The sequence below is a fragment of the Tauraco erythrolophus genome, chromosome 21, assembly GCF_009769465.1.
Source record: "Tauraco erythrolophus isolate bTauEry1 chromosome 21, bTauEry1.pri, whole genome shotgun sequence".
In the NCBI taxonomy this organism is placed as follows: Eukaryota; Metazoa; Chordata; class Aves; order Musophagiformes; family Musophagidae; genus Tauraco; species Tauraco erythrolophus.
The window spans coordinates 6,636,572-6,659,667 of NC_141485.1; the positions used below are offsets into that span (position 1 = coordinate 6,636,572).

Here is a 23,096-nt window from a genome sequence, read left to right on the forward strand (position 1 = left end):
GAGCAGGCAGGGAGACGCACGTGGACTACAGCGGGGCCGGTAAAACGATTTGCAGCCGCGGCTGGAAAGCGACAACCCGAGGAGGGACCCGGCCAGGCGGGGGTTCCGGACCGTCCAACCCCCCCCCCCCCGGCAGCATCGCCGCGTAGGAGCGGCTCAGGCACGAACCCAACCGGCGGTTTAGCCCCGGGGCTGAGCGCAGCCCCGCGCACGGAAGGGTTAAGCCCGGCGGTGCCGCGGAGGAAGTCCCCGAACCTCCGCGCTGCTCCGCGGCTCTTCCGCCCCTCAGCGCGGCGGCCGCCAGCTCCGCTCCCCGGCGGCGGGGGGGCGGTACGGGCTCCCCCCCCCACCCCGGAGAGACGCGCGCTCCGCGCCGCGGCCCCGCACGCCGCCCGGTCGCGTTACGCGTTATTTTTGGCGCGGCGGCGGCGGCGGGCGGCCCCGAGCGGGCGGCAGCTGCCCAGCGCCCGGGCCCCGCTCCCAGCCCGGCCTCTGCCCTTCGCCCGCCCGCGGCCCGGGACGGGGACGGGACGGGGACGGGCGGATCGGCGGACCCAGGCTGCCCGCGGAGAGGTGAGGCCGGCGGGAAGCGGCGCTGCCGGGAACCCGTTTTTGGAAAAAAACCGGCTTCAGGAGACGGTGCTTTAGGGGCAGGGAGGATTCCGGAGCCGGAGGGGTTTTGGCCGCCCCGCACAGCTTCCTTTCAGGATTATTTTAAGAATTCATTTTTTTTTTCTTATTCGCTCAGCACCCCGGGGCGGGTTCCCCGGGAGCTGCAGCGGCTCCGCGTTCGCTTGCGCTCGCCGAAGCGGGAGGTTTCGGTGCAGAAACACCCTCCCCGGGGGGGGGGCGCTTTGCCGGGGGTGGGGGCGAGGGAGCGGTTTGGGGGGGGGGGGGGGGGCACCCCTGTCCTGACCTAAAAACTGGCTTTAGTTTGAGCTTTCCAGATTTATCTCACTAAATATTTGCATGTTACTGAATATTTACCAAGGCAAACATTTAAACCCCTGTTTCACAGCAGCGGCCTGAGCACACGCAGTGCCCAGCGCCGGCTCTGTCACCATTCCTCCATCTCTGCTTCCTCCCAACCCTCCTATTTTTCCCCCCTTGCACTCCCATGGAGCTCCTAGAGCACTGATAATAAAACCGGCTTATCCTGTTAGTGCTCTGTACTAACTGTTTACATAATATCAGGATGTTTTAAACAAAGTCCTGGGCGCTCTCCTCCCAGAAGAAGGCACCGCAGCCCCCCGGGCTCTGCAGATGCTCCCCTGCCTCCAGCCTTCAACACCACCAACCCCCAGGATTTTGATTTTTCAGCTTCAAAGAAATCAAAGCTCTTGGTTCTCCCCCACCCCAGAGATGCTCTCTTTTCCCTACGCCCTGTTCCTGCCTCTCATTTATAGTTTCAGCCCTGACTTGGTTTGGCATTGCTCACAATTTTCCCAACAGCTGAAATTGTATAAACTAAATCAAACTCATGGCTGGTTAGAAATTCTTCATCTCTCGTTAGACATCCTGCCCAGCAGCAGCAGACAGACACCTAAACCGCAGCATCAATTCTTATAACCAGGTCAGGACAGACATGCATTGATAATACGATTTAAACGTACTTAGAGATTCAAACCTGCCTGGCAGCATCCTGGCAGAGTTATTGCCACCTTGGAGAGAAGGGGTAAGGAAAACTTGCAGTATCGGAGCTCACCGATACTCTCTCTCCCCAGCAACAAAGTGTCACCTCAAAACGACAGTTTTCCTGCCCAGTTTTATAAAAGCTGCCGCCCCCCCCCCCCCCCCCCCCCCCCCCCCCCCCCCCCCCCCCCCCCCCGCTAGCTGCTTGGTTTAGGTGTACGTTTTCAGAGCAGCTGGACACGGAAAATTGGGATTTCAGCAATGCTGGGTGCAGGAACAAGCTGAGGATGTCCAGTTCCCCAGGCTTAAAGGGAAACGCTGGTGAAAATTAGGGCTAAGGGTTACTGGTTATTTCACCCCCTCTATCAAAATACTGTTGCACCACTCCTTGAGCAATGGCAGCACGTTCCAAAAAAACCAAACCCTGAAAACCCTCCAAAAAAAAACTGAAAAAAGAAAGCGGACAGAAGCCTTTCAGGAGTTTTGGAGGCTGCTGGCAGCTGTACGTGTGTGGCCGAGGAAGCTCGCTCAGCTGCTGTCCTCAGGCTGGCTTGGCCCCAGCTGACCCCACAGCGCCGGCTGTCCCCAGGCACCCAGTTCCCTGCCTGCACCCTGACCCACCGAGCCATGCCACTTCACCGATCCTCACCATCCATTTCCCCTCCTTAGTCCTTTTCCCTTCACTTTAAACACTATTTTTTTCCTCCTTATTTTCAGCCAAACCGTTCCGGACAACTTTGTCGTCTTAAAAATAATCAGGAAAAAAGAGAAGAAAAAAAAACCCAAACAAAGGCAAGGCAGATTTCAGCGTTTCGCAGGGGTCTTTGGGTGGTGTCGCTGTGGGGTGACGTTTCTGGAGGCTGCTGCTGGGGACCTTTGGACCTGCTGTGCCAGCATCGCCTTGCTGCTGCACATGTTTGCAAGCTTAAGGTGCAGCTCAGCCACTGCCTCCCCTGCCAGCGCTCTCCCCGTGGGAGAGTGTCAAAAAATTGATTAAATTGCTTTCCTAGGTGGGAGGAACCAGGAGAAGTGTAGTGTAGTCCTTACCACATGGTAGGAGCTGGAGGACCATGCCCTGTGAGCTGGGTGCAGGTGTTCTGCAGGAGGGAATGAAGTTTTGAGGTGCCACAGCATTTCCCAAAGCCTTGGCCCTAGCCAGGCTGCTTCTGCCCCTGGGGACAGCCAGGTGACAGGGATCCAGTGGGATTTCTCCTGTTCTCAATGGGATTTCCATGGGGTCCTGAGGGCTTTTCTAACCAGCAAAGTATCCTCTTTGATCTGTGGTCCAGGATGCTCCTTCTCCTCCTTCCTCCTTGATGTTTTCTTATCCAGAAAGGATCAAGGGTCCCTGCCCTGGGTGCAGCGAGCACCCATCCTTGCTCTTTTCTCCTTGCAGTCCCTTTCTGCTAGCAGACGAGCCCGAAGTGCTGCCAGACAGGAGCCAGAGATGACAAAGGAAGAAGATCTACCGGACTGGAACTCATCCAAGGAGTTTTATGAAAAATATGAACCGAAGGAGGTTTTGGGCAGGTAAAGCTTGTTTTTGGCAAACTGTGGTTTCATGTACTCCAGTACCCAGTAGGAACAGTGTCCCTGGGAATCTGATATGAACAGGGCCTGTAGCAGCATGGGGTTAAAAATAGCATGAAGCAGCACTTTCCATCAGCTCAAAATCTTCTGTCCCACCAAGGCTGGGTGACAGAGTGAGACCCACTCGTGTATGAAAATACCAGCCAGCCCAGGTGCCCATGGTACGGCCACGAAGTTGGGCTGGACGGGAAGGAATGGAAACCCCCATCTTGTCCGTGTTGTCCTTGGCAGGGGGGTGAGCAGCGTCGTCCGTCGGTGCATTCACAAAGTCACCCGGCAGGAGTATGCCGTGAAGATTATCGACATCACGGCAGGTAACATATCCCCCAAGGAGGTGCAGGAACTGCGAGAAGCCACCGCTAAAGAGATTGACATTCTCCGGAAAGTCTCAGGCCACCCCAACGTCAGTAAGTCAGGCTCTGAGCATCAGGGCCAGAGAGTTTTCTTCCCCATTTATTCTTCGAGGTGTCCTCAGGAAGGGGTTTTGGGGTGAAATCCCTGAAGGATTAGGACCTCCAATCGTCCTAACACAATGCAGGGCACTGGCTTAGAGCATCGTTTGCTCTACCTCTGCACACATGCCAGCAGTGCCCACGCTGCCCAGGTTGTCTCTCAACCAAAACACTAGTGAAGATCAACTCATTAATTTGATTAGCAATTAGATCAGCAACTTTCAGCCCATTAATGGACAGGAACATGCTATACGCTGTGCTCACAGCCCCCGTGTTTTATTGCAGTCCAGCTGAAGGACAGCTATGAATCCAGCACCTTCTTCTTCTTGGTGTTTGACCTGTAAGTACCAGCTCGCCCATCACCCCAGCACTGCCTTCACCCCAAGCCCATTCCCACTCTGCAGACAGCCACCAGCCAACACTTGCCCTGGCTTTTTATGGCCCAAACAGGGCAAAGTCAGGGAACAACCAGCTCTTCCTTAAGGCAGAAACAAGCCTCGATTGCTGTGAGCCAGCTCGTTGCAGCCTTGCCCCCGGCAGCGTTTCTCCTCCGTCAGCGGCTCAGTGCTGCTCAGATTTCCCCGTAACCTTTGGTGGGAGCCATCATGTATTCCTGCCAGTTATTTATATGCCCGGCGGGACCAGGGCACACATGATGCCGTGACGGCTGATGCCGGGGCAGCCTGATGGACGTTAGCGGAGAGGGATGGCACCGCAAGAGCCGCACCCCTGTCCCATCCAAAACCCACCCTCTCCGGGGACAGCCTTTCCTCCTCTTGCCTGACGTTTTGCAGCCATATAGAGGCATTTTTACCCCTTTTTATTAATAAGTCAGCTTGTCGTTGTGTGCAATGGGGCTGTTAATGGGCAGCCCCCTCCCCAGGGGCTCGGATCCCATTTGCCGCTGTGGCTCAGCCGCCGCCTGCCCGTTTTCCCTCCCACACGCAGGATGAGGAGAGGGGAGCTCTTCGACTACCTCACTGAGAAAGTCACCTTGAGCGAGAAGGAAACCAGGTAAGGCCGGATGCAGATGTCCGTCAGTCGTGCTGCAGAAGCAGGGTGCGGGTTTGAAGGACAGCCTTGCAGGCGGCACGGCACCCACCGGCAAAACAGCTCCCAGAGCTAGTGGCTGAACTGCACAGTTCCTGTCCCCGGGAACACGGTGCTGGTGGGGCTAGGAGAGGTGCTCTCCCCATCTCCAGGAAGATCATGCGCGCGCTGCTGGAAGTGATCCAGTACCTCCACTCCATCAACATTGTCCACCGGGACCTGAAGCCCGAAAACATCCTCCTGGATGACGACATGAACATTAAGCTGACGGACTTCGGCTTCTCCTGCCAGCTGCGTGAGAACGAGAAGCTCAAAGGTAGGAGGAGGGTGAGGCAGGGGCGATGCTGGGCCGGCCCGTGGCCACCCCATTGCTGCAGTGCCCGTAGGGGTCGGTGGAGTCTCTCCAGCCCCACTGTCTCCTTGGGGCCAGTTTCACTGCTGTGGGTGCGAGTTGGTGCCAGTTGGCTTGGAGTGCCTCTCTGCTCGTGCTCAAGCCTGGCTCTGTCTGTGGCACAGCCTCCACATCTCACTCCTTGCCATGAGGAAGTTGCTGCCCGTTAGGAAAGCCACCCTGTTCTTTCCACTTTTCCCCCCCCTCCAGCTGACCCTCATTAACCCATCCATTTACTGCCTAACATCAGGGTTTTTTCCTCACTCCTACCCTGTGAAGAGCTACATAAGCAACAATGGGCACCCCCTGGCATCCCCATCGCTCTCTACACTCATGTTTTAGCCATTATAGTCCACCAAGAAAAGTCACCAGTGAGATGCACATGAGTCACACTTACTCCCTGCCAGCACCATCACTGCAAAGATCCCACCTGGGACCCAGACCCCCTCGTCCACTGTTCGGGGGTGGGGGGGAGGGGGCAGCACAGATGCCCTTGGGTGACTCAGGGGGATGCTCTGCCCCACCTTTGCAGAGATCTGCGGCACACCTGGCTACCTGGCCCCTGAGATCCTGCAGTGCTCCATGGATGATGAGCACCAAGGCTACGGGAAGGAGGTCGACATGTGAGTGAGACACTTGCCCTCCCACCTCGGGCTGTTCCCAAAACACACGCGGTTTGAGGCACAGCAAGAGCTGGTGCAGGTGGGAACCAATTTGAGTGTTTGGAAGAAATTAAATGATGCACCAAAAAATGCCCTCGGGGACTGTGAGGGCCCATTCTGGTGACCTGGGGGGCTCCGGCACAGAGGTGGGAGAGAGGCAGCCTGGGGACGAGCCCATCTCCCTGCTTTGCCCTGTTGGAGAGTGGAGAAAGCAACGCTTTCTGCTTGTAAAAATAATCTCAGGGGCTGGAATCCAAGACGCAGGGCTTTTTAAACACACCCCATAGTGAGACACAAGCCTGAGGCAGCCTCCAAGAAAGGAGCCGGCTCAGGCATCATAGAACCATGGAGTGGTTTGGGTTGGAAGGGACCTTCAAGGTCATCCAGTTCCAACCCCCCTGCCATAGGCAGGGACACCTTCCCCTAGATCATGTTGTTCAAAGCCTCATCCAACCCGGCTTTGAACACCTCCAGGGATGGGGCAGCCACAACTTCCCTAGGCAACCTGTGCCAGTGCCTCACCACCCTCATTGTATAAAATTTCTTCCTTAGATCTCATAAAAATCTCCCCTCTTTCAGTTTAAAGTCATCGCCCCGTGTCCTATCACTACTCTCCCTTGTCCAAAGCCCCTCTCCACCTTTCTTGTAGCCCCTTCAGGTACTGGAAGGCTGCTAGAAGGTCTCCCCAGAGCCTTCTCTTCTCCAGGCTGAACAACCCCAACTCTCTGCCTCCATAGCAGAGGTGCTACAGCCCTCGCATCATCTTCATGGCCTCCTCTGGACCTGCTCCAAAAGCCCATCAGAGCCCAGTCTGAGCCCTGCAAAGACTTTTCCACCATTTCTGGTGGCTTTGGGCTCAGGTCTGCAGTGGTCAGAGCTGTAACCAACCATTCCAGACACAGCAGGGCATTTCAGCCCCTTTTCAGTTTAAATACCTCCACTGAGCCCCACACCAGGACACTGTGCACTCCACAGCCTGAACCAAGACAGCCCCAGAGCATCCAGCCTCACTGGCGGCACCACCACATCCCACCCTCCCATCTCCTCTCCCGAAAAAAAAACCCAAGAAAGGCAAACACCTCCAACTCACAGCTCCCTCCTGCAGCATCCAGGAAAGCAGCTCCACATCAGCTCAACTCCAAAACCCAAACCACTCTCTAGCAGCAGGACAACCCCTGCTCCTTATTACCCATCAGGGCTAACGAGCCTCAGGAGCGAGCTCAGCTTCCCTCATCCCACACCATGCAGGGCAGCATCCTCCTGGTTTTCCAGGGTGGCAAAGCGCAGCGTGCCCCAGCTGGGGGGCAGCTCCCAGCCACCCCTGGGGTGCAGATCGGGCCGGGTGCCCCCGGGGTGCCACCCAGGGCTGGAGGGTCCCTCTGGGCTACCTGCAGGTGGAGCACCGGGGTGATCATGTACACCTTGCTGGCCGGCTCGCCTCCCTTCTGGCACCGCAAGCAGATGCTGATGCTGCGGATGATCATGAACGGGGACTACCAGTTCAGCTCCCCGGAGTGGGACGACCGCTCAGACACCGTCAAGGACCTGGTATGCACTCGGGGATGGGAAAATGTTTGGGGAGGGGAGAATTTTGCAGACACTTGGGACATCCCGGGTCGATCCGGTATGCTTGTGCAGATCTCCCGGTTCCTGGTGGTGGACCCGCGGCAGCGGTACACAGCTGGCGAGGCGCTGGCCCACCCCTTCTTCCAGCAGTACGATGTGGAGGAGGTCCGGCATTTCAGCCCCTTCCGGAAATTCAAGGTGAGGTTGGGTACAGGGGTGTCTTAGCACCCCGACCCTGAGCCCAGGAGCTGCAGGAGCCGAGCAGTGGGATGAGTTTCCCAGCTGAGGTGGGAGAAACTGGGAGTTCAGGAAGGCTGATGGACCTGGGCTTTGGCAGGATGTGGCAGTTTGGGTGGGACGCTTCTCCAAGCAATATTTCACTTACTTTCTGGTACTTCCTAAGGGCTTTTTCACAGAGGAGAACTAAATAAGACAAGGGAGAAGCCTGCCTCCCCCCTCACATCATGGGGGGAAAAGAAAAAGATCACATCTAAGGGGAAATCAATGAGCCTGACGTCACAGGGGTGCATCAAATGATGCAAAAGTTGATAAAACCGGAATCCTTTCCTGCAGCCATTAGGGCAGCACAAAGGTACCCAAAGTGGCATTAGGTGACACACTGTGGACTGACCCACAGTTTTCATGTTATGGGCACACTTGGAAAAAGCCTGAACCGCTCACATGGGACTAAATACCTCTGGCAGGAGCCGGGCTCCCTCCCGGCCTCCCCCACATGGATAGCAGCCACATGGGATGCGTCGGGGCTGATCTGGTCCCGTTGTAGGACTGGCCACGAATTCCAGCCTCTTCTCTCCATGCTGCAGGTGATCTGCCTGACCGTCCTGGCATCGGTCCGCATTTACTACCAGTACCGGCTGGTCAAGTCGGTCACCAGGGAGCTGGTGATCCGGGACCCCTACGCCCTGAAGCCCGTCCGCAAGCTGATCGACGCCTGCGCCTTCAGGACCTACCGGCACTGGGTGAAGAAGGGGGAGGCGCAGAACAGAGCTGCTCTCTTCGAGAACACCTGCAAGGCCATTTTGCTGACGCTGGCAGCCGAGGAGGGGCTGTTTTGATCGCCACTGCGTTAAGCCGGTGCGTTCGCTCAGAGCTAAGGCGAGTAAAGTCTCTGAAAAACAACCAGTGGTTTCTTTCGCTTTATCTTAGCGATTCGGCGGCGATTTGCCCTTGGGGTCTGTCCCGCTGTAAGGGATGGGTTTGGAGAAGCCGCCTCTAACAGAGCCGTAACCAGCTGCAGCTCCCGACGTGCTCAGAGCAGCACATCTGCTTGGGAAGGCTCAGCTCAGCCCTGGAGCGGGACCTTTTCAGGGCTGTTGCAGGTGGAGGAGGGATGAGCAGGGGCTGTTGCAGGTGGAGGTTTGTCCTTGCCCACTCATGGGCTCGGGGTGTTGCTGGCAGAGCTTGTGGAACATCTAGTTTGTAGCCCGTGTGCTGGCTGTAACACCTGGGAGAGGTGGGTCACCGGTGTGTGTCATCTGTGCACTTGGAAACGAGCGCACACGTGGTTTTGCCACTGTTAAGGGTGAGTAAAGGCGCCGTGTTTTATTTCTGGGAAGGCTCAGCAGATAGTACAAACCTGGGACTTCCTGAGGAGACAGGGACTGATGGACAGGTCTCGCTTCCAGGGATGTGCCCCCCTCTCTCCCCCAGCCTGCAGCCACCCTTCCCATGCTGGTGGTCACTGGGGGCTGCGGGTGTTCGCTCGCTCTGGCTGGGGATGGAGGTCAGAGCAGTTGCACCCTCTGTTTATTTACAAGACACCAACAGGAGAGCTGCAAAACCTCCAAGAGGACATTACAAGACAAACCACCCTGGCTGCCATTCCCAAACACTGCTCCTGCCCAGGCATCCCAGTGCGGAAAAGAGTTTTGGCTGAAAAGTTATTTATTTTTCATTTTTAAAACTCTCCTGCTGAATGCGGCTGCTGGGGGTTACTGTTCATCTCCACAGGAGGAAACGCCTTCAGGTCTTCCTGAGCGACCTCCTCAGAGCTCGGGTTTGGTCCGGCTCCTCTCGGCCGTGACGGGTGGGATGTCGGCAGCGCAGCGGAAGCTGAGGTTGTCGGAGGCTGAGTCTGGTGTGTTCCCCATTCTCATGCGGAAAGAGAGGCCCAAAGTTAGGGACCCTTCCTAATTAACACTTACATCCTTTAATGGGACCCTCTGTAACAGACTAGAAACATCTTCCACCTCCCTTGAGTAACTTCAAGAGAAGCATTTAATTCTAAACACTTGATGGAAAATACACGATTTGAGAAGCAATTAGGAACGTACTTGTAGCAGTAAAATTTTTAGCAGTGTTTGTAGTATGTTTTCCTAAATGCTTCTCAGAAAAACTGAGCAGGAACAGACAAAGGTCTTAAAACCTGCTTCTGAATAAAACCAAGCCAGAAGAAATCGCTGCAAAACAGCGCCTGGGCACTGCCCAGACCTACCTGGTCGTAACACGAGCTTTATGATTTGCAGACCCATCCGCAGTGTCGATCCACGAGGCGCCTCTCAGGACGTGCATTTTCTGAGCACGCTGCCTGGACGGGAGCCCCGCAGCTGGGTACTCCGATGCTGTCCACTCCCAGGTGTTTCCCAGCAGGTCATAGAGCCCTGAGACACGGATGGTTTTGCATCAGGATTATGAGAACACGTTTGCAAGGGCTGCAAAAGCACTTGGGTGTATGGGAGGGAGGGTGCAACATTCAAAGGATCACTGCAAGCGTGCGTTTGCCCTATTGCAAACTAGCCCCAGTTCACAAATCTCTTATTTCAACGCGTCCCATTGTTTCCCACTCGCGGGAGGACACGGCATCCGCTGCCCTCAAAACAACACGCTTGAGATCTTCTGGTAAATCACATGGAAGTGCAAAATAAGTGACTTCTAATTAGAAGCAGGGGATGGTTGGGTACATTGAAGTGCACCAGGTGCACAGCAGCCAACTTCAGAAACAGCCATCGACGCTTTTGCTGGGCTCGGTTATTCTGTCAAGATGCTGATGTGATCCCAATGTGACCTTAGAAACCCTGCTACAAACTATGGGATTTTGTAATTAGTGTTCATTGAGGAAGCAGATGCCACCTCTGAAAGCAGGGCAGGATGTCTGCGCCGTACCGTAGTTGTTCTGAGGAGGGAACGCTGCCACCGGCGAGATGCCGTGATAACCGTCTTCAGCCGTGTCAACCCTCGGGAACTCGCCCTGCGGGAAGAAAGATCATTCCAAGCAAAGACCCACCGTGGAGACGACACAAAGTCCTGCTCTTCGCAGGAGCGCGTTACGCTTAAACAATGGAAATAACTCTCCACTGCAAATTAACTCTATGCAGCATTTCTGGCCGAGAGAGGAGATCAACCACCCACAGTTCTCCCAAGACAAGCTCCTTTTCAAACAAATTTCTATATGAATTTTTGGTTATGTATGAATCTTTGGAAGCCCTGAAATCCTGGTTTCCAAGGGAAGCAGGGCTGAGTCTGCTCCCTTTATTTTGGATAACCCACCAGGAGCTGAATCGCGGGAAGCCCGCGGTGCTTCCCAGGAGCACGCAGGCTGCTCTGGCAGCCGCGCACACTCTGCGGCCGCGTTAACCACCACCCTCAGAACGGTTCAGCACAGACGGGATGATTTTTTAGGATCTTACCTGCCACAGATTCGTACGGTTCAGCTGAAACTTGTTTCCCCAGGGATACACCCTTTCTGCCACAGAGGAAGAGATACCCATTACCTTGTGTCACTCCAGCCTCTGCATTTGCCTATTTTTAACCAGGCTTTTACGACTGTCCTTTTCTGCTCAGCTCAGGACACCGAGAGGGGTTATATGAACGGGGCGAGCTGGTCTAATCCCTACAGACGCTGCCAAGGAGGCGAGAAGAGATGGGAGTCAGCAGCAGCTTCCCATTCACAAACCATCACTCGTGCTAGGGAGTCCCACGCTCCCCCCTGCAATCCCAGCACCAATGGGGGGGCAGGGGGGTCACTCCTTGCCCCAAAACCATTAAATGGTTATTTTCAGCTGGCAGAAGTGCTTTGTGTAGGAAGATACATTAAGACCATAGATAAGCCACCTCTTCTTCCTATATCATTATTATTATTGTTATTATTAATTCAACTCCCAGGCCAAAAAAGGCGGTTTCAGTCCCCCTGATTAACCTCTGGAAACATCCCTGGATGGAGGCTTGGATCTGGTAGAACTAACATTACTCGATGCCTGAGTTTGAAAAAAGGTCGGAGCTTGCGGTACGTACGCTCCAGTCCTCCCCTGGCAGCGAATTCCCACTCCTCTTCTGCCAGGAGCCGCTTCCCTTTCCAGGCGCAGAACGCCTGCGCGTCATTCCAGCTCACGTGCAGCACCGGGTAGTCCAGCCTGTCCTTTATGCTGGAGCCAGGACCTGAGGGCTGGGAGGAATTACATCAAATGGATTTAATTGTTTTTTATAAACTTTTCAATTAAAAAGGGAATAAAGGACCAAAGAGGCCAAGGTGGGGAACGCACAGCAACCAGAGATGCTCTTTTTTTCCCCCATTTTCAGCCGGTGAGGTTCAGCACACACTGACACGTGCACGCTCCCAGCATGGAGAGGACTCGCCGCAGCTGGTTTTTACTCACCTGTCGCCAAAAGGCCTTCTCGATGGGCAGCCACCACGGGGCAGACTGGGAAAAGAAAGGACACCAGATTAAAGCTGAACTGGGGACACCATCCTACCGCAGCGTGTGTGAAGAAGGGCGTTTGTTAGTCTGGAAACAGTTAAATGCTGCAGTTTGAGCTGGGTTATCACAGGCACTTAGATAGTGCTTTCCAACAGAGTCGAGGCATTTGCTTTTAAAAGTGAAAACGGATCAAGCAGCCCATGCTGTTTCATTTTTCTATTTTAAGATTTAATTAGTAAAGTACTTTCAAACGCGCTTTGCTCTCTCCCAGCTCACTGGAGCACAGTCTGACAGTGTTTGGAGAGGATGTAAACAGAGGAGTGCCATAAACCAACTCAGGCTCAACCCTGCTGTTAGTTCCAAAGCAGAACAACCCAAGACTAAAGAAAAACCACTGAGAACGGCCACACTCTGCATTGAGAGGTACCTGCTATTCAGCGGAAAAGCAATACTGGCAAGGGTCTCCCCTCTTGTTTGTTTTTTTTTTTTTAACTTAATCCAGAGAGGTCAGACCGGGAGGTGATCAGAAATACCACCTCCAGCATCATCACCGAAACTCGCCCCCATGGGATTTAGATTTACCTCCAGTTTTTGGGTGACTTTTTTTTTCAGCTCTTCAGATACGAAATCCTCAAAGACAAAGCTCCAGCCAAACGCTTCTGCTTCTGTTTTGTATTTCTTTTCTCTAACAAACTCCCTGGCATAAATACAACACACTCAGGCATCTGGGTAAGAGTTCTTTGAGAGTCACAGCACCAAACACAGTGATCTGCACACGCAACAAGTTCAGTGCAAGGCAAAACGTACACGACGTACAGACACCCCACCTGCAGAGAGTCCCCGCTCCTCGGCACGGCTCCAGTTGGTTTGATATTGATTTAACACACAGAACAGTTCAATTTGCATCTGTTCACAGACCTGATAGTTTTTATGTTACCTGTGCATGTAACCTCACCCTGCACCCTCGTCTTCCATAAAATGTAACAATTGCACACATCAAAAATCCCTGAAAAGCCACTAAAACTTACAACTGCTGTTAGTCAAATGTCCCCAAAATGCAAAAAAAAGTCACATAATACTGAATAATGTCACCCTGCTCCTGTCCCATTTGTTTCCCCATTGCCTGAGTCACAGGAATTTCCATTACTGTGTGTCACTGGGCAGTTACGGTGTGTGGAAGTGTTGGCTCTTTTTAACCAAGAAGGGTTCAGCCAGGCAAATAAAGGCATTTCCCCCTCCCGCTCCCTCCATTTATTAGCGCTCTCTACAAGGGCTTCTATAAAATACATGGAGTGGTCTGGTGTTTATAAATGGAAACTGAACCTGTAGGAACCTGCCATCTGAAACAGTACAGCCCTATCAGTAAGAAAAAGACAAACAATCAAAAGTGTGTTTGCAATAAAAAAGGAAGGAGAAAAAAAAAGGAGGAGGGGGGAAAAAAGGAGGAGAAAAAAGAAGAAGAGAAAAAAGGAGAAAAAAAAAAGGAAGCGAAAAAAAAAGGAGGAAAAAAAAGAGGAAGCATGTTTGCAAGGTACCCTGGTAAGACGCTTCAGCTTGCACCCGTAGAGGTGATTTATTACCGACAGACACATCTTTTTGTTGCCATGGAAGTGCCGGGAGCATCCAAGCGGTGGCTTCCCGAGCCCGGGAACCGGCCCGAGAGCCCCACCGCCGCCACCGCCGCTCTCACCTGAAATCCCGGTTGGTGACGGGGTATTTGTCGACAGCAAACGGCTTCACCGCCACCTCCCTGAGCGGCCCCTCTTCGCTCCTCTTGTCCAGGGAAGCGGATCCCATCTGGAACGTCCCCCCCGGCAGCCGCACCATGCCTTCATCCTGCGCAAACACTGAAAGGGAAGAAATTCAGGACGAGAACTTTTGGTTTCCAACACGACCGCGCAGGACAAGGTGCGTTATTTGCCAGGACGTCACTTTGTGTGCCGGAGGTAGGGAGCGAACAGTGACAGGGATTCATAGATTTCATAGATTTCTAGGTAGGACCCGTGTAGGGTCCGCGTTTTCGCGATAATAAGCTTAAAAGATTTTAAAGTCACATTTTCAGTGTGTCTCTTGGGAAAGGAACGGCTCCAGCCAGGCGCAATCCGCAAGGCAGCTCCTTTGAATTAACGCTTTGCTGCAATTAGGAACCTGCGCGGGGAAAACAAAGGGATTTTTACGGCTCCCCCGCAACAAGGCGCAGGACCGGCACAGGCAGCGGCCGCTCCCGCACTCACCGCGGCCCAGCAGCCAGCAGCCCGCCAGGAGAGCCAGCCCCGGCGGCGCGGGGGCCATGCCGCCCACCGGGACCCACCGCTGCCAGCCCCGGGACCCAGCGGCGGCCCCGCCGCGCCCTGACCCAGAAGCGCTCCGGCCCCGGGAAGTGTTTCCGGGCCGGTCCCGCCCCCACGCGGGGTCACACGGGTGTGTCTTGGGATTCCCGAGATGGTTTGGGGATTTGGTTTTTTTTTTTTAAGGAAAGGGATACTTTCATAACACGGGAATTACACGGAAAGGTTGAAGAGCATTTCGCCTCCGCACATGAAAAGACCAACAAAACCGCCACCGCCCTTGAGGCATTTCAGTGTTTCACATGCAAAAGAGATGGGTTTTTTTGGGTGTTTGTTATGTTTTTTGTTTGTTCGGATTTAAAAAGGTTGCTTTTATAGTCGTTCGGGCAGCCACCTGCAGCTGGGGAAGGAGGCTCCGTCTGTTAACGTAACAAAGCAAAACTGGGATTAGGGAAAAAATGACTGAAGACCACAGCAGCCTGTTCCCCTCCCCAAAACCCAATCACCACACCCCCAAACCCAACCACTACACCTCTCAAACCCAACCAGTACACCCCCCAACCACCTTGCCGTGGCAGGCTTGATCCAAGGATGCAGCTCTGCCTCCACCTGGTACATCACTAGTGCTCCATAAATACTTTTTGACGCAGCAGGAACAGCGTCAAAAACCTTCCAGTGTGGTATGAGAAGGATGACAACCCACCACCAGTCCTTCAACACACTTCAAGCCGTTGTGGAGCACCTTCACTCACTCAGGTTTTAGCTGTGCCCAAGTACAACAGTGAAGCGACTGGCTTAATCCAGCCTCACGAAATTCCACGTCTGAACCACGCTACTCCAGAGGCAGAGTCTCCAGCAGTATTTTCACAGCCCCCGAGAGGGAACACGCTACCATGGAAGTATCGGAATCAATAACAAATCCAGCACACAGAGCTGGGAGCCAGAAGCTGCGGATCGAGGCGTGCAGCCCACGGCTGCTCGCCAAGGCTGGAGGCAGAACGTTCAAGAGCTTGGGCCGAGGAAGGTAAAAAGTTTTAAATAAGTGACACACACGGAGCACAGAACGTAACAGTTTATTGGGTAAAAAGGAAAGCAACTTCGGTTGTACACTTCAGTGAAGTTAAAAATAAATAACTGATTTTTAGAGCCAAATACTTGAACAGTTGCTAATATTTTGAGTGGCCATGTTTACCAAAGAGGGGCTGCTCCTTACAGCAGAGTAACTTCCATTGCTGGGAAAAATCCACCATGGCTAAGAAAAGAGCACCTCTGGGTGGATTTCTTAGACATTCCACGGGGCACTAGTGGGGCTGACCCCTGTCGGCAACAGCACGTCCAGCTCAGCCTTTAAGGGAGGACATTCCGGCTCGCATAATTTCGTCCACCAAGAGAATGTTGCTGGCAATCACCGTGCTGGAAATATTAAATAGATATTGTTAGAATATCCATTTTGACACAGTTCAAAGAATACTCAAGCTCCATTCCTGCCTTTCAAGACCGTTTCCTCTACGTGGGATCCCTCGATTTCATATTACTGAACAATCAAATGTCCATTGCTATTTAAAGTGAAAATACTGAAACATTTACCAGGAATGAAGCAGTTGCTTTTTGACATTATAATTATCCCAGATTCCAGCTGCTGCAGCTACCATTGGCTCGCCTACAAAAGAGACAAAATGGTCTTTACATCACCAGTTCATGCAATTCAAAGACTTTCCACTGTCTAACATCTGGAATTTCCTGCTATGTACAACAAAAAACAGTCATTACTATGTGAAGCACACGGAACCACAACAGAATGCAATCAAGTATTACGGCACGCAAAATCCGACTGCCGCAGCACTCTGCACAGCTTTTCGTGGAATCAGGCACAGCTTCCTGCACTCAGAGCAACTTTATTCCTCATGGAGCTGAGCCATGACAGTTTCTCACTAGAGCATCATCCCGTTATTTTATCAAGCTCTTACCAGTGTTGAGATCGACCCCAGTGAGTTGCCCCGATTCCGCGTGCTCTGTCTGAACCTTCACTAGTGTCTCCTGGGGATCGTAACCAGAGTTCTGAGCGAGAACCTTTGAGAGAACAGAGACATCATTTCCTGTTGTTAATTAAGAGACCTCCAGTAGAAAAGGCAATGGGACTTTATTCCCGAGTTCCTTATACCTTAGGAATGATGAGCAGAGCATCAGCAAAAGCCTGAACTCCAAGCTGGGCTCGCCCTTTCACATTAGGTTTATGCTTCACAAGAGCATTAGCTACTGCCACTTCTAGGGCACCTGCTCCTGGCACCACACATCCTGCAAGGGAGAAGAGGACATTGAGACTTCTCAACAAGCATCTATTCAGAACAGTCGATTTTTAGTGTAGTTTGATCTCTTCCCTCATCCTTAAAAAAACAGTTTGTACCTGACCAGGTAAGAACTTACACAGTTATCAAATACTTGTAAAATACAGGTGCAGGAACAGTAACTAAAATCACTTCACATTGAAATTCACTCAGCTTGGTGTCCAACTGCACCAGACACCAATGAAGCCAATACAAAATTAAATGATTCTGAAGTGAATTTCAACAGAAGATCCTTAAGATGGAGACTCACCATCCTCAATAGCGTTTTTAACAGCGCGCAGACCATCTCTTACTGCATCCTTGATTTGCATGAGCGTGTGCTTATTGGGCCCCCTGATCAGCAGGGTGACAGAGCGGGGGTTGTCACATTTCTCAATAAAGGTGTATTTCTCTTCACCCTGTAAAACAGGGTTACGTATTCATGTCATACATTTGGTTAATCAACGTATACATGTTAGTAAAACAAAAAAATTGAGCAGACACTTTCGGATTCAGTTCTGCACTAACAGCACTTCAAGAAGTGATGAGAACCAGCAGAACCTTATTTTTCTTTTCTTAATTTTACCGATATTTAAAAGCATAACATGGAAATAACAATAGGAAAACACACTATGACGAGAGCAAACATCCAGGTAGATGTTCACGTACGAGCGGACACTGGGATGTGCAATGCCACCAGCCTTTACTCATGCTCCAGTGTAGCTCCTAGAACACTTAAGAAAAGAAAGCCTCCTCATACTTACCAGTGTGTACTCGTAGACAAGCCCTGCGTGTCCCAGACAGTCAGGGGTGAGATCCTCCACGGAGTTCATGGCAGTACCACCACAGGCAAGGGTCAGTCTGAGAGAGAACACATACAGCACTTGCTTTATATCCCATGAAATCTGAAGTCACTAACACAACAACAGTATTTCAGCACACACAACACCACACTTCTACGGCTTGGAACAGTTTGCTTCTGTTCAAGAAAGAGCTCATGCTTGCAGAGTTAAGTCTCCTCTATAGGGGTCTTCATTTGAAGCATATTGACAGCTGAAATTCCTACATTACCCACTGTGCCAAACGGACGTTTCTGTGGTTTGTACGAACTACCCCGAGTCGCACCAGTAACAGCTGAACAGACTTTTTAGCCCAAGTCCTTGAAGATGAATTCAAGCCAGACCTGACTCACTGTTGGAGTCCAGAAGAGCACGTTATTTTACCCCCACCTCTTCCCAGGAACTGACCTTTCCATGTTCCTCCTTTTAGCTCTCCGCAAAGCAACTACTCCTTCTTTTGCAAGAGCATCCAAGGAAAACGGGTCAATTCCCTAGAAACAAAGAAAGTGACCATCAGGATAAAGAAAAAGCTAAAATCCTTCTCTCTCAGTCCAACACCAGTAGGTAAATTCTTCCTCAGGGCTCAAAGAAAATCTCAAGCAGGAACTGCATACATATATTCAAAAGCACATCAGCCTAAATTTAGCTATTTCTGTCTGAAGAACTGTACAAAACGAGTCACACAGCACATGGCTTGCCAAGAAAGTCAACGTTTCAAATTAACTTTTCCAGTTAGTTATACCCTTCATCTCACCTTTTGGTTGATCACAACAAATCCTTTATCTGAATCGCCACAGACTCTTCTTTTCAAGTCTATGATTTTGTTCACTCTGTCTTCAATGAACTTTCTTTCTGCTTTCACTAGCTTCTCCCTCTCTTCTGCACTTTTATAGAAGAATCCAGAGCTCACCTCTCTGAAGGATTAAAAAAAAAAAAGAAAAAGCAGTAAGACATCCTGTGCTGTAGAAATAAACTTTCTCCAACCAAACCCCCTCCAACCAAATCAGCATGCAACATGTAGCTGTTCCTGCCCTCCAGTTCAGAGCTTTTCCATTTGAAACTGAGCAAACTCTGAAGTATATTTAAATGTGTAAAGTATATTTACACAGATGTGTAAAGTATATTTAGATGCGCCATCTCCAACATAAAATTACGCCCAAGAAAGGAAGGGCTTCCAGCCTTTCTTCAATAAAACAACAAAATAAAACCCACTACAAAGCTCTGCCTCTCAAAGACATTTTCTTAGCCTCTCTCTCAGCCTTCTCATCTTCCCTTTTCCAGAAAAGGACTGCAGAAGGAGCATCACCTCTTCCATTCCACCTTCTACACTACCTGCCTCGCTCTAGAAGATTCTATGCCGTCCTTTTGGTTCTTATTTAAGCAGATCGTAAATAAAAGTCTTTTCCAGAAGCATTTTCTGCTCCTCACCTTGTTGCTGCGTACTTACGTTTTCTCATATTCCAGAGATACGTTGCAAGTAAGAACATAAGCATCTTCCACTCTTTTCTTCATGTCAGGATGACGAGCACCATGATCCAAAACCAGACCCCTAATCAGCCTGAAAGACGAAAAAGCATCTTGTGTGTCAGCATACACATTTTATGGAAGTGCAGACTAGTCAGAGAACTGACAGTGCAACCATCAAACACAAACTGCCTGCACGCTTGTGTGCGGAGCAAACAACCCTCATGTATCCCACTCCCAAGAGCATGCTCGTTCCCATATAAAGAGCATACCAAGAGTGTGGAAAAGGAATTTATTCTGGCATAGTGTCTGACTGCATTAGCTACTGAGGAAAGCTAGTGCAGAATTCATCCATGCCACTGAGGTAAATGTAAGAGCCTACGGAACATCCAACTAGATAACTGCAAATCAGTTTCCATTTATCAAATGCTGTTTTGTATTTGTAATGAACAGATACAAGGCCAAAGCATAACTGAGCCACAGACACTACTACTAGGAAAAAAATAAGTATCTATACATCACTGTTATAAAGGAAATAGACATGTTCAACCATAACAAAGTAAAGTCCAAGTCAGTGTTACTCTTGGCTATTCAAAAAAAATCTCTTGTCAGGAAATTAAGTTCAGTGACTGGGGAACTTCCGCTGTCTAGATAATACCAGGCTGAAATCTGTATTTCTGCCTTTCTTTCGTCCCCTCACTAAGGATTTTTCCAGTGGTAGCTTTAAGACACCCCAGTTGTTCTTCTAAAACGAAGAAAACAAAACCCACAGACTACTCAAATGTCAGGACACTATTAAACTGAAGCTCAAGGATACTCATTACTTACGTTGTGTCAGTTTCTGATTTATGCTTCATCTCCATAATCTCTACCATGTGGAGGTCAATAGGCTCATCTGGTTTTCTGACTATCAAAACAGAATCTACCACAGCCTGGAATAGAAGAGAGGAAAAAAAACAAGTCCCAAAAGGGCCATTAGTCTTCCGAAGTGCAAGTTCACATCTTTCCATCCACCCTTTACTCAAGTAATAATCACAACAGTTTGAAACCTGGACCTCTTCACACAAAACGAGGCAGGTAAGAGGTGTACACTTGCCTCTGTTAGGATGTCAGCAAGCTCAGCATGAACTTTAGTACGGAGTGATGTTCTGGCAACATCTATAAGGGTCTCCCTGTCCATTTCCTTGGTTACTTTGACCTGCTCCAAAACTTCAAGCGCTTTTTCCTTTGCAATCTCAAATCCTTCTGCTACTATTCTAGGGTGCAAACCCTAAGGCAAGGAAAGAAGGGAAATCATCAGACAACAGAAGACAAAATGGCACTTTTTCACAAGCGGAACCTGTGGTTTCAACACTTCATATAATGTCAAAGCACAGGGAATATGCATCCTACAAAGACAAGAAAATGTACTGTCCTTCTGAATACATATAAAAGGAATACAAATCCTTCCAATGCAGAGGAAAAGTACAGATTATTCTAGCACAGAATTAAAGCCAAGGGAACTACAAAGCACACTTGGGTGTTCACTGTGCCAAACAAACACCTATTCTGTAACACTATCCAAAATACCCAATCCCAGGGAGGATCTTCTCGTTCATATACAAGTAAAAGAAGTGTTTTCACTCACATAAAGCAGACAGAAGAGCAGGTACCAGACAAAACCTTATTAAAAGCCACAGTATCCGCAATAAGTGGTTTTGCTTTTGAACAAGTCTTAAGTGCTCTTCTCCAGCTTTTCCCCATTTTACAAGTTCCATCATACACACTCATTTCAAGCAGAAAAGTTCATGTCTGACTTATAAGTATTAAGTATTAAACACAAACCAAGCTGAATGGTCCCAGATGAAGCTTTTAACTTGTCCACCTACTAAAGAAACGCTGCATACATACCTCAGAAATATACAGATCTGCCTGCTTCAGGAGTTCTCCAATGATCAAGACATTTGAAGTGGTACCATCTCCAGTGATGTCATCTTGCGCTGTTGCTACTTTTGCTATCAAGGAGGCTGTGGGGTGTTGTATTTGCTGAACAAAAACAAGAACCTGAGCAGTAAGTCTTACTGCACTGGTACAGGAAGCAAGCAATCTGAATCAGCTGAAGAAAATATTTAAGGACTGGTTGATGTTTTCATGATTCATGTCAATCCAGCAGGTTTCAACGAATGACACCAACTAACTACACCAATCACTTTGACAAGAAGTTGATTGAATTAATCCATGTAACACAATTTCCCTACTCAGATGGTGCATCTACACACAAAAACGCTGAGCGCTAAGAGCCAAACTATCCTCAGCTCATCAGGAGCTTGAAAAGAGCTCTTTTCTCCTTCGGGCAAAGGATGCACCATCACAACTGGATTGTTGCTGGAACTAAAACCAGCATGTAGAGAGTTCATTTAGGAATCTGCATTATCACTGCTGATAACCTAACTGGTTTGCTATTCCTTTGGCAGTTTATTTTACTCATTCTTATGAAACTAAAGAACATTCACATAGTTTGTTTTCTGCCAGTTCCTCTGCTAAGCAGTACATTTGGTGTTCTGGCTATGAGCATTGTGCCTGTCTAGCCAAACTTCACAACCACCACACATGACTTTATGTGACTTAGAGAAGTCAGTCTTTTAATTCAAGGAACACACACATCACTTACATCTCCAATGGCTGACTGAAGAGTATTTTAACATAGCTTGAAGCCTATGAACCTACAGAACAGTATCCACATTTGAAGAGGTTGGTGCTCAGCAACTGTACTAGAGTGAGATAAAATCAAATGGGACAATTTATACTGTCGTTTAGCTTTTAATCATTATTTTCTTTAAAGCACTACCAGTAGTGTGACTGAACCGGTGTAATGAATTTTTCTTGTCTGCCAGATCACTGTGTATATTAATTCCAACACTTTATGCTGAATTACAACAGACAGCTTAGTGCAGTGCAACACTCCACGTGCTCTAACAGGCCGTGTTCGCCCAGGGGATGTGGGCACCCCTCGTGTACCCTTCACCCGTGCAGGGGGGAAACTGCAATACAACCCCACACGGGAAAGCGGTATGAGCTGCATCCACCGCCCAGATTTAAACACTTTCCCAGCCACAGACCCATGAAGAACTCTGCTGTCCCAGGCCTGCTCAAGTCCAACAGAAGCATGCTTGCCGTAAGCAAAGCAGAAGGCCACAAAAGTGCCTGTAGCACTAAATAGCTCACGTTTTCTTTTTAATTGCCACATTAGCACACAAACTTCATTCAGCATCGACCAAGATGCGTTTATTTACCTGCCCCTCGATGCACAGGGCTAAACGCCACAGAACTGCAGGCGGGGGGCAGCAGGGGCCGGGGTCTCCCCTCAGCCACAGGCGCTCGAAGCGCACACGAGCCGCCTCCTGCCCCCCTACGCCCCCCTCACGGCTCCCCCCGCCGCGGGCAAGCAGCGGCTCACCATTTCCTGCAGCAGCACGTTGCCATCCTTGGTCAGCTTGATGTCTCCAGCGCCCGACACCAGCCTGCGGGCGACACGAGGTGGGTGAGCAGCACCCCCCGGCCCGGCCCGCGGCGCTCCCCGTCCCTCCGCCCGCTCATTCAGCCCCACCCGCCCCGGCGCCCTCCGCCTTTGTCCCCCGCCGCACGGCGGCTGCAGGAGCGGCGTCCCGGCCTCTCACGGGCGGCCCCCCACGTCTCTCCTCACGCTTCCCCTCAGGCCGTGACGGCCGCCCGCGTGCTGAGGCGCCTGCCCGCCCTCCCCTCCCCCGACGGGCGGCGCGGGGGGTCCCCTCACATCTTCATGGTGCCCTTGGGGCCCAGGTTGGTCCTCAGCACGTCCTGGAGCCCGCGGGCCGCGCTGATGTTCACCGCCAGCGCGGCCTGGGCGCGGGCCACCTCCGCCTTGGGGTTGAGCGCCTTCACCGCCATGGCCGCCGCTCCGCGTCGCGCCGGGCCGGGCCGGGCTGGGCCGGACGGGGCGGGGCAGGGGCAGGGCGGGCCGCGCCTCCTCGCCCGCCCCTTCTAGAACACTCCGAGGCGCTCGCGAGCCCATTGGTCCGCCGGCGGGACACTCGCGTTTCTATTGGCTGCGGAGCCTGTCGCTCCGCCGGCCCGCTCCAGTCCGCGCTGAACCGCCATTGGGGCCCGCCGGCGCGATACTCGCGTCCCCATTGGCTGCGGAGCCTGTCGCTCCGCCGGCCCGCGC

General features: G+C 51.4%; 3 protein-coding genes and 2 non-coding genes across 5 annotated transcripts; 1 reads left to right on the forward strand and 4 right to left on the reverse strand.

The window, feature by feature from the left end:
• Positions 1 to 3,046: 3,046 nt before the first annotated feature.
• PHKG1 (phosphorylase kinase catalytic subunit gamma 1) lies at positions 3,047 to 8,419 on the forward strand. The gene is made up of 9 exons (XM_009977414.2): positions 3,047 to 3,162; positions 3,454 to 3,629; positions 3,960 to 4,014; positions 4,623 to 4,688; positions 4,877 to 5,040; positions 5,648 to 5,738; positions 7,172 to 7,325; positions 7,416 to 7,541; positions 8,168 to 8,419. Exons 1-9 carry the CDS (start codon positions 3,080 to 3,082, stop codon positions 8,417 to 8,419), a joined length of 1,167 nt encoding a protein of 388 aa, XP_009975716.1. The 5' UTR covers positions 3,047 to 3,079.
• A 901-nt stretch (positions 8,420 to 9,320) lies between these two features.
• On the reverse strand, positions 9,321 to 14,261 carry SUMF2 (sulfatase modifying factor 2). The gene is made up of 9 exons (XM_086624513.1): positions 14,233 to 14,261; positions 13,689 to 13,845; positions 12,581 to 12,695; positions 11,957 to 12,001; positions 11,595 to 11,745; positions 10,991 to 11,046; positions 10,467 to 10,551; positions 9,799 to 9,964; positions 9,321 to 9,455 (listed from the first exon to the last, which is right to left on the reverse strand). The coding sequence occupies exons 2-9, from the start codon at positions 13,823 to 13,825 to the stop codon at positions 9,350 to 9,352; spliced, it is 861 nt and encodes a 286-aa protein (XP_086480639.1). The 5' UTR covers positions 13,826 to 13,845; positions 14,233 to 14,261; the 3' UTR covers positions 9,321 to 9,349.
• A 1,082-nt stretch (positions 14,262 to 15,343) lies between these two features.
• LOC104371270 (T-complex protein 1 subunit zeta) lies at positions 15,344 to 22,819 on the reverse strand. Its single transcript, XM_086624512.1, has 14 exons — positions 22,686 to 22,819; positions 22,350 to 22,413; positions 20,804 to 20,938; positions 20,010 to 20,183; positions 19,742 to 19,845; positions 18,897 to 19,007; positions 18,204 to 18,363; positions 17,858 to 17,940; positions 17,375 to 17,471; positions 16,882 to 17,029; positions 16,448 to 16,581; positions 16,254 to 16,356; positions 15,874 to 15,946; positions 15,344 to 15,699 (listed from the first exon to the last, which is right to left on the reverse strand). Exons 1-14 carry the CDS (start codon positions 22,817 to 22,819, stop codon positions 15,627 to 15,629), a joined length of 1,593 nt encoding a protein of 530 aa, XP_086480638.1. The 3' UTR covers positions 15,344 to 15,626.
• LOC147527271 (small nucleolar RNA SNORA15) lies at positions 19,138 to 19,270 on the reverse strand. The gene has a single exon (XR_015222775.1). It is a non-coding gene; the product is annotated as a small nucleolar RNA SNORA15 (small nucleolar RNA).
• On the reverse strand, positions 20,316 to 20,447 carry LOC147527272 (small nucleolar RNA SNORA22). The gene has a single exon (XR_015222774.1). It is a non-coding gene; the product is annotated as a small nucleolar RNA SNORA22 (small nucleolar RNA).
• Positions 22,820 to 23,096: the final 277 nt, after the last annotated feature.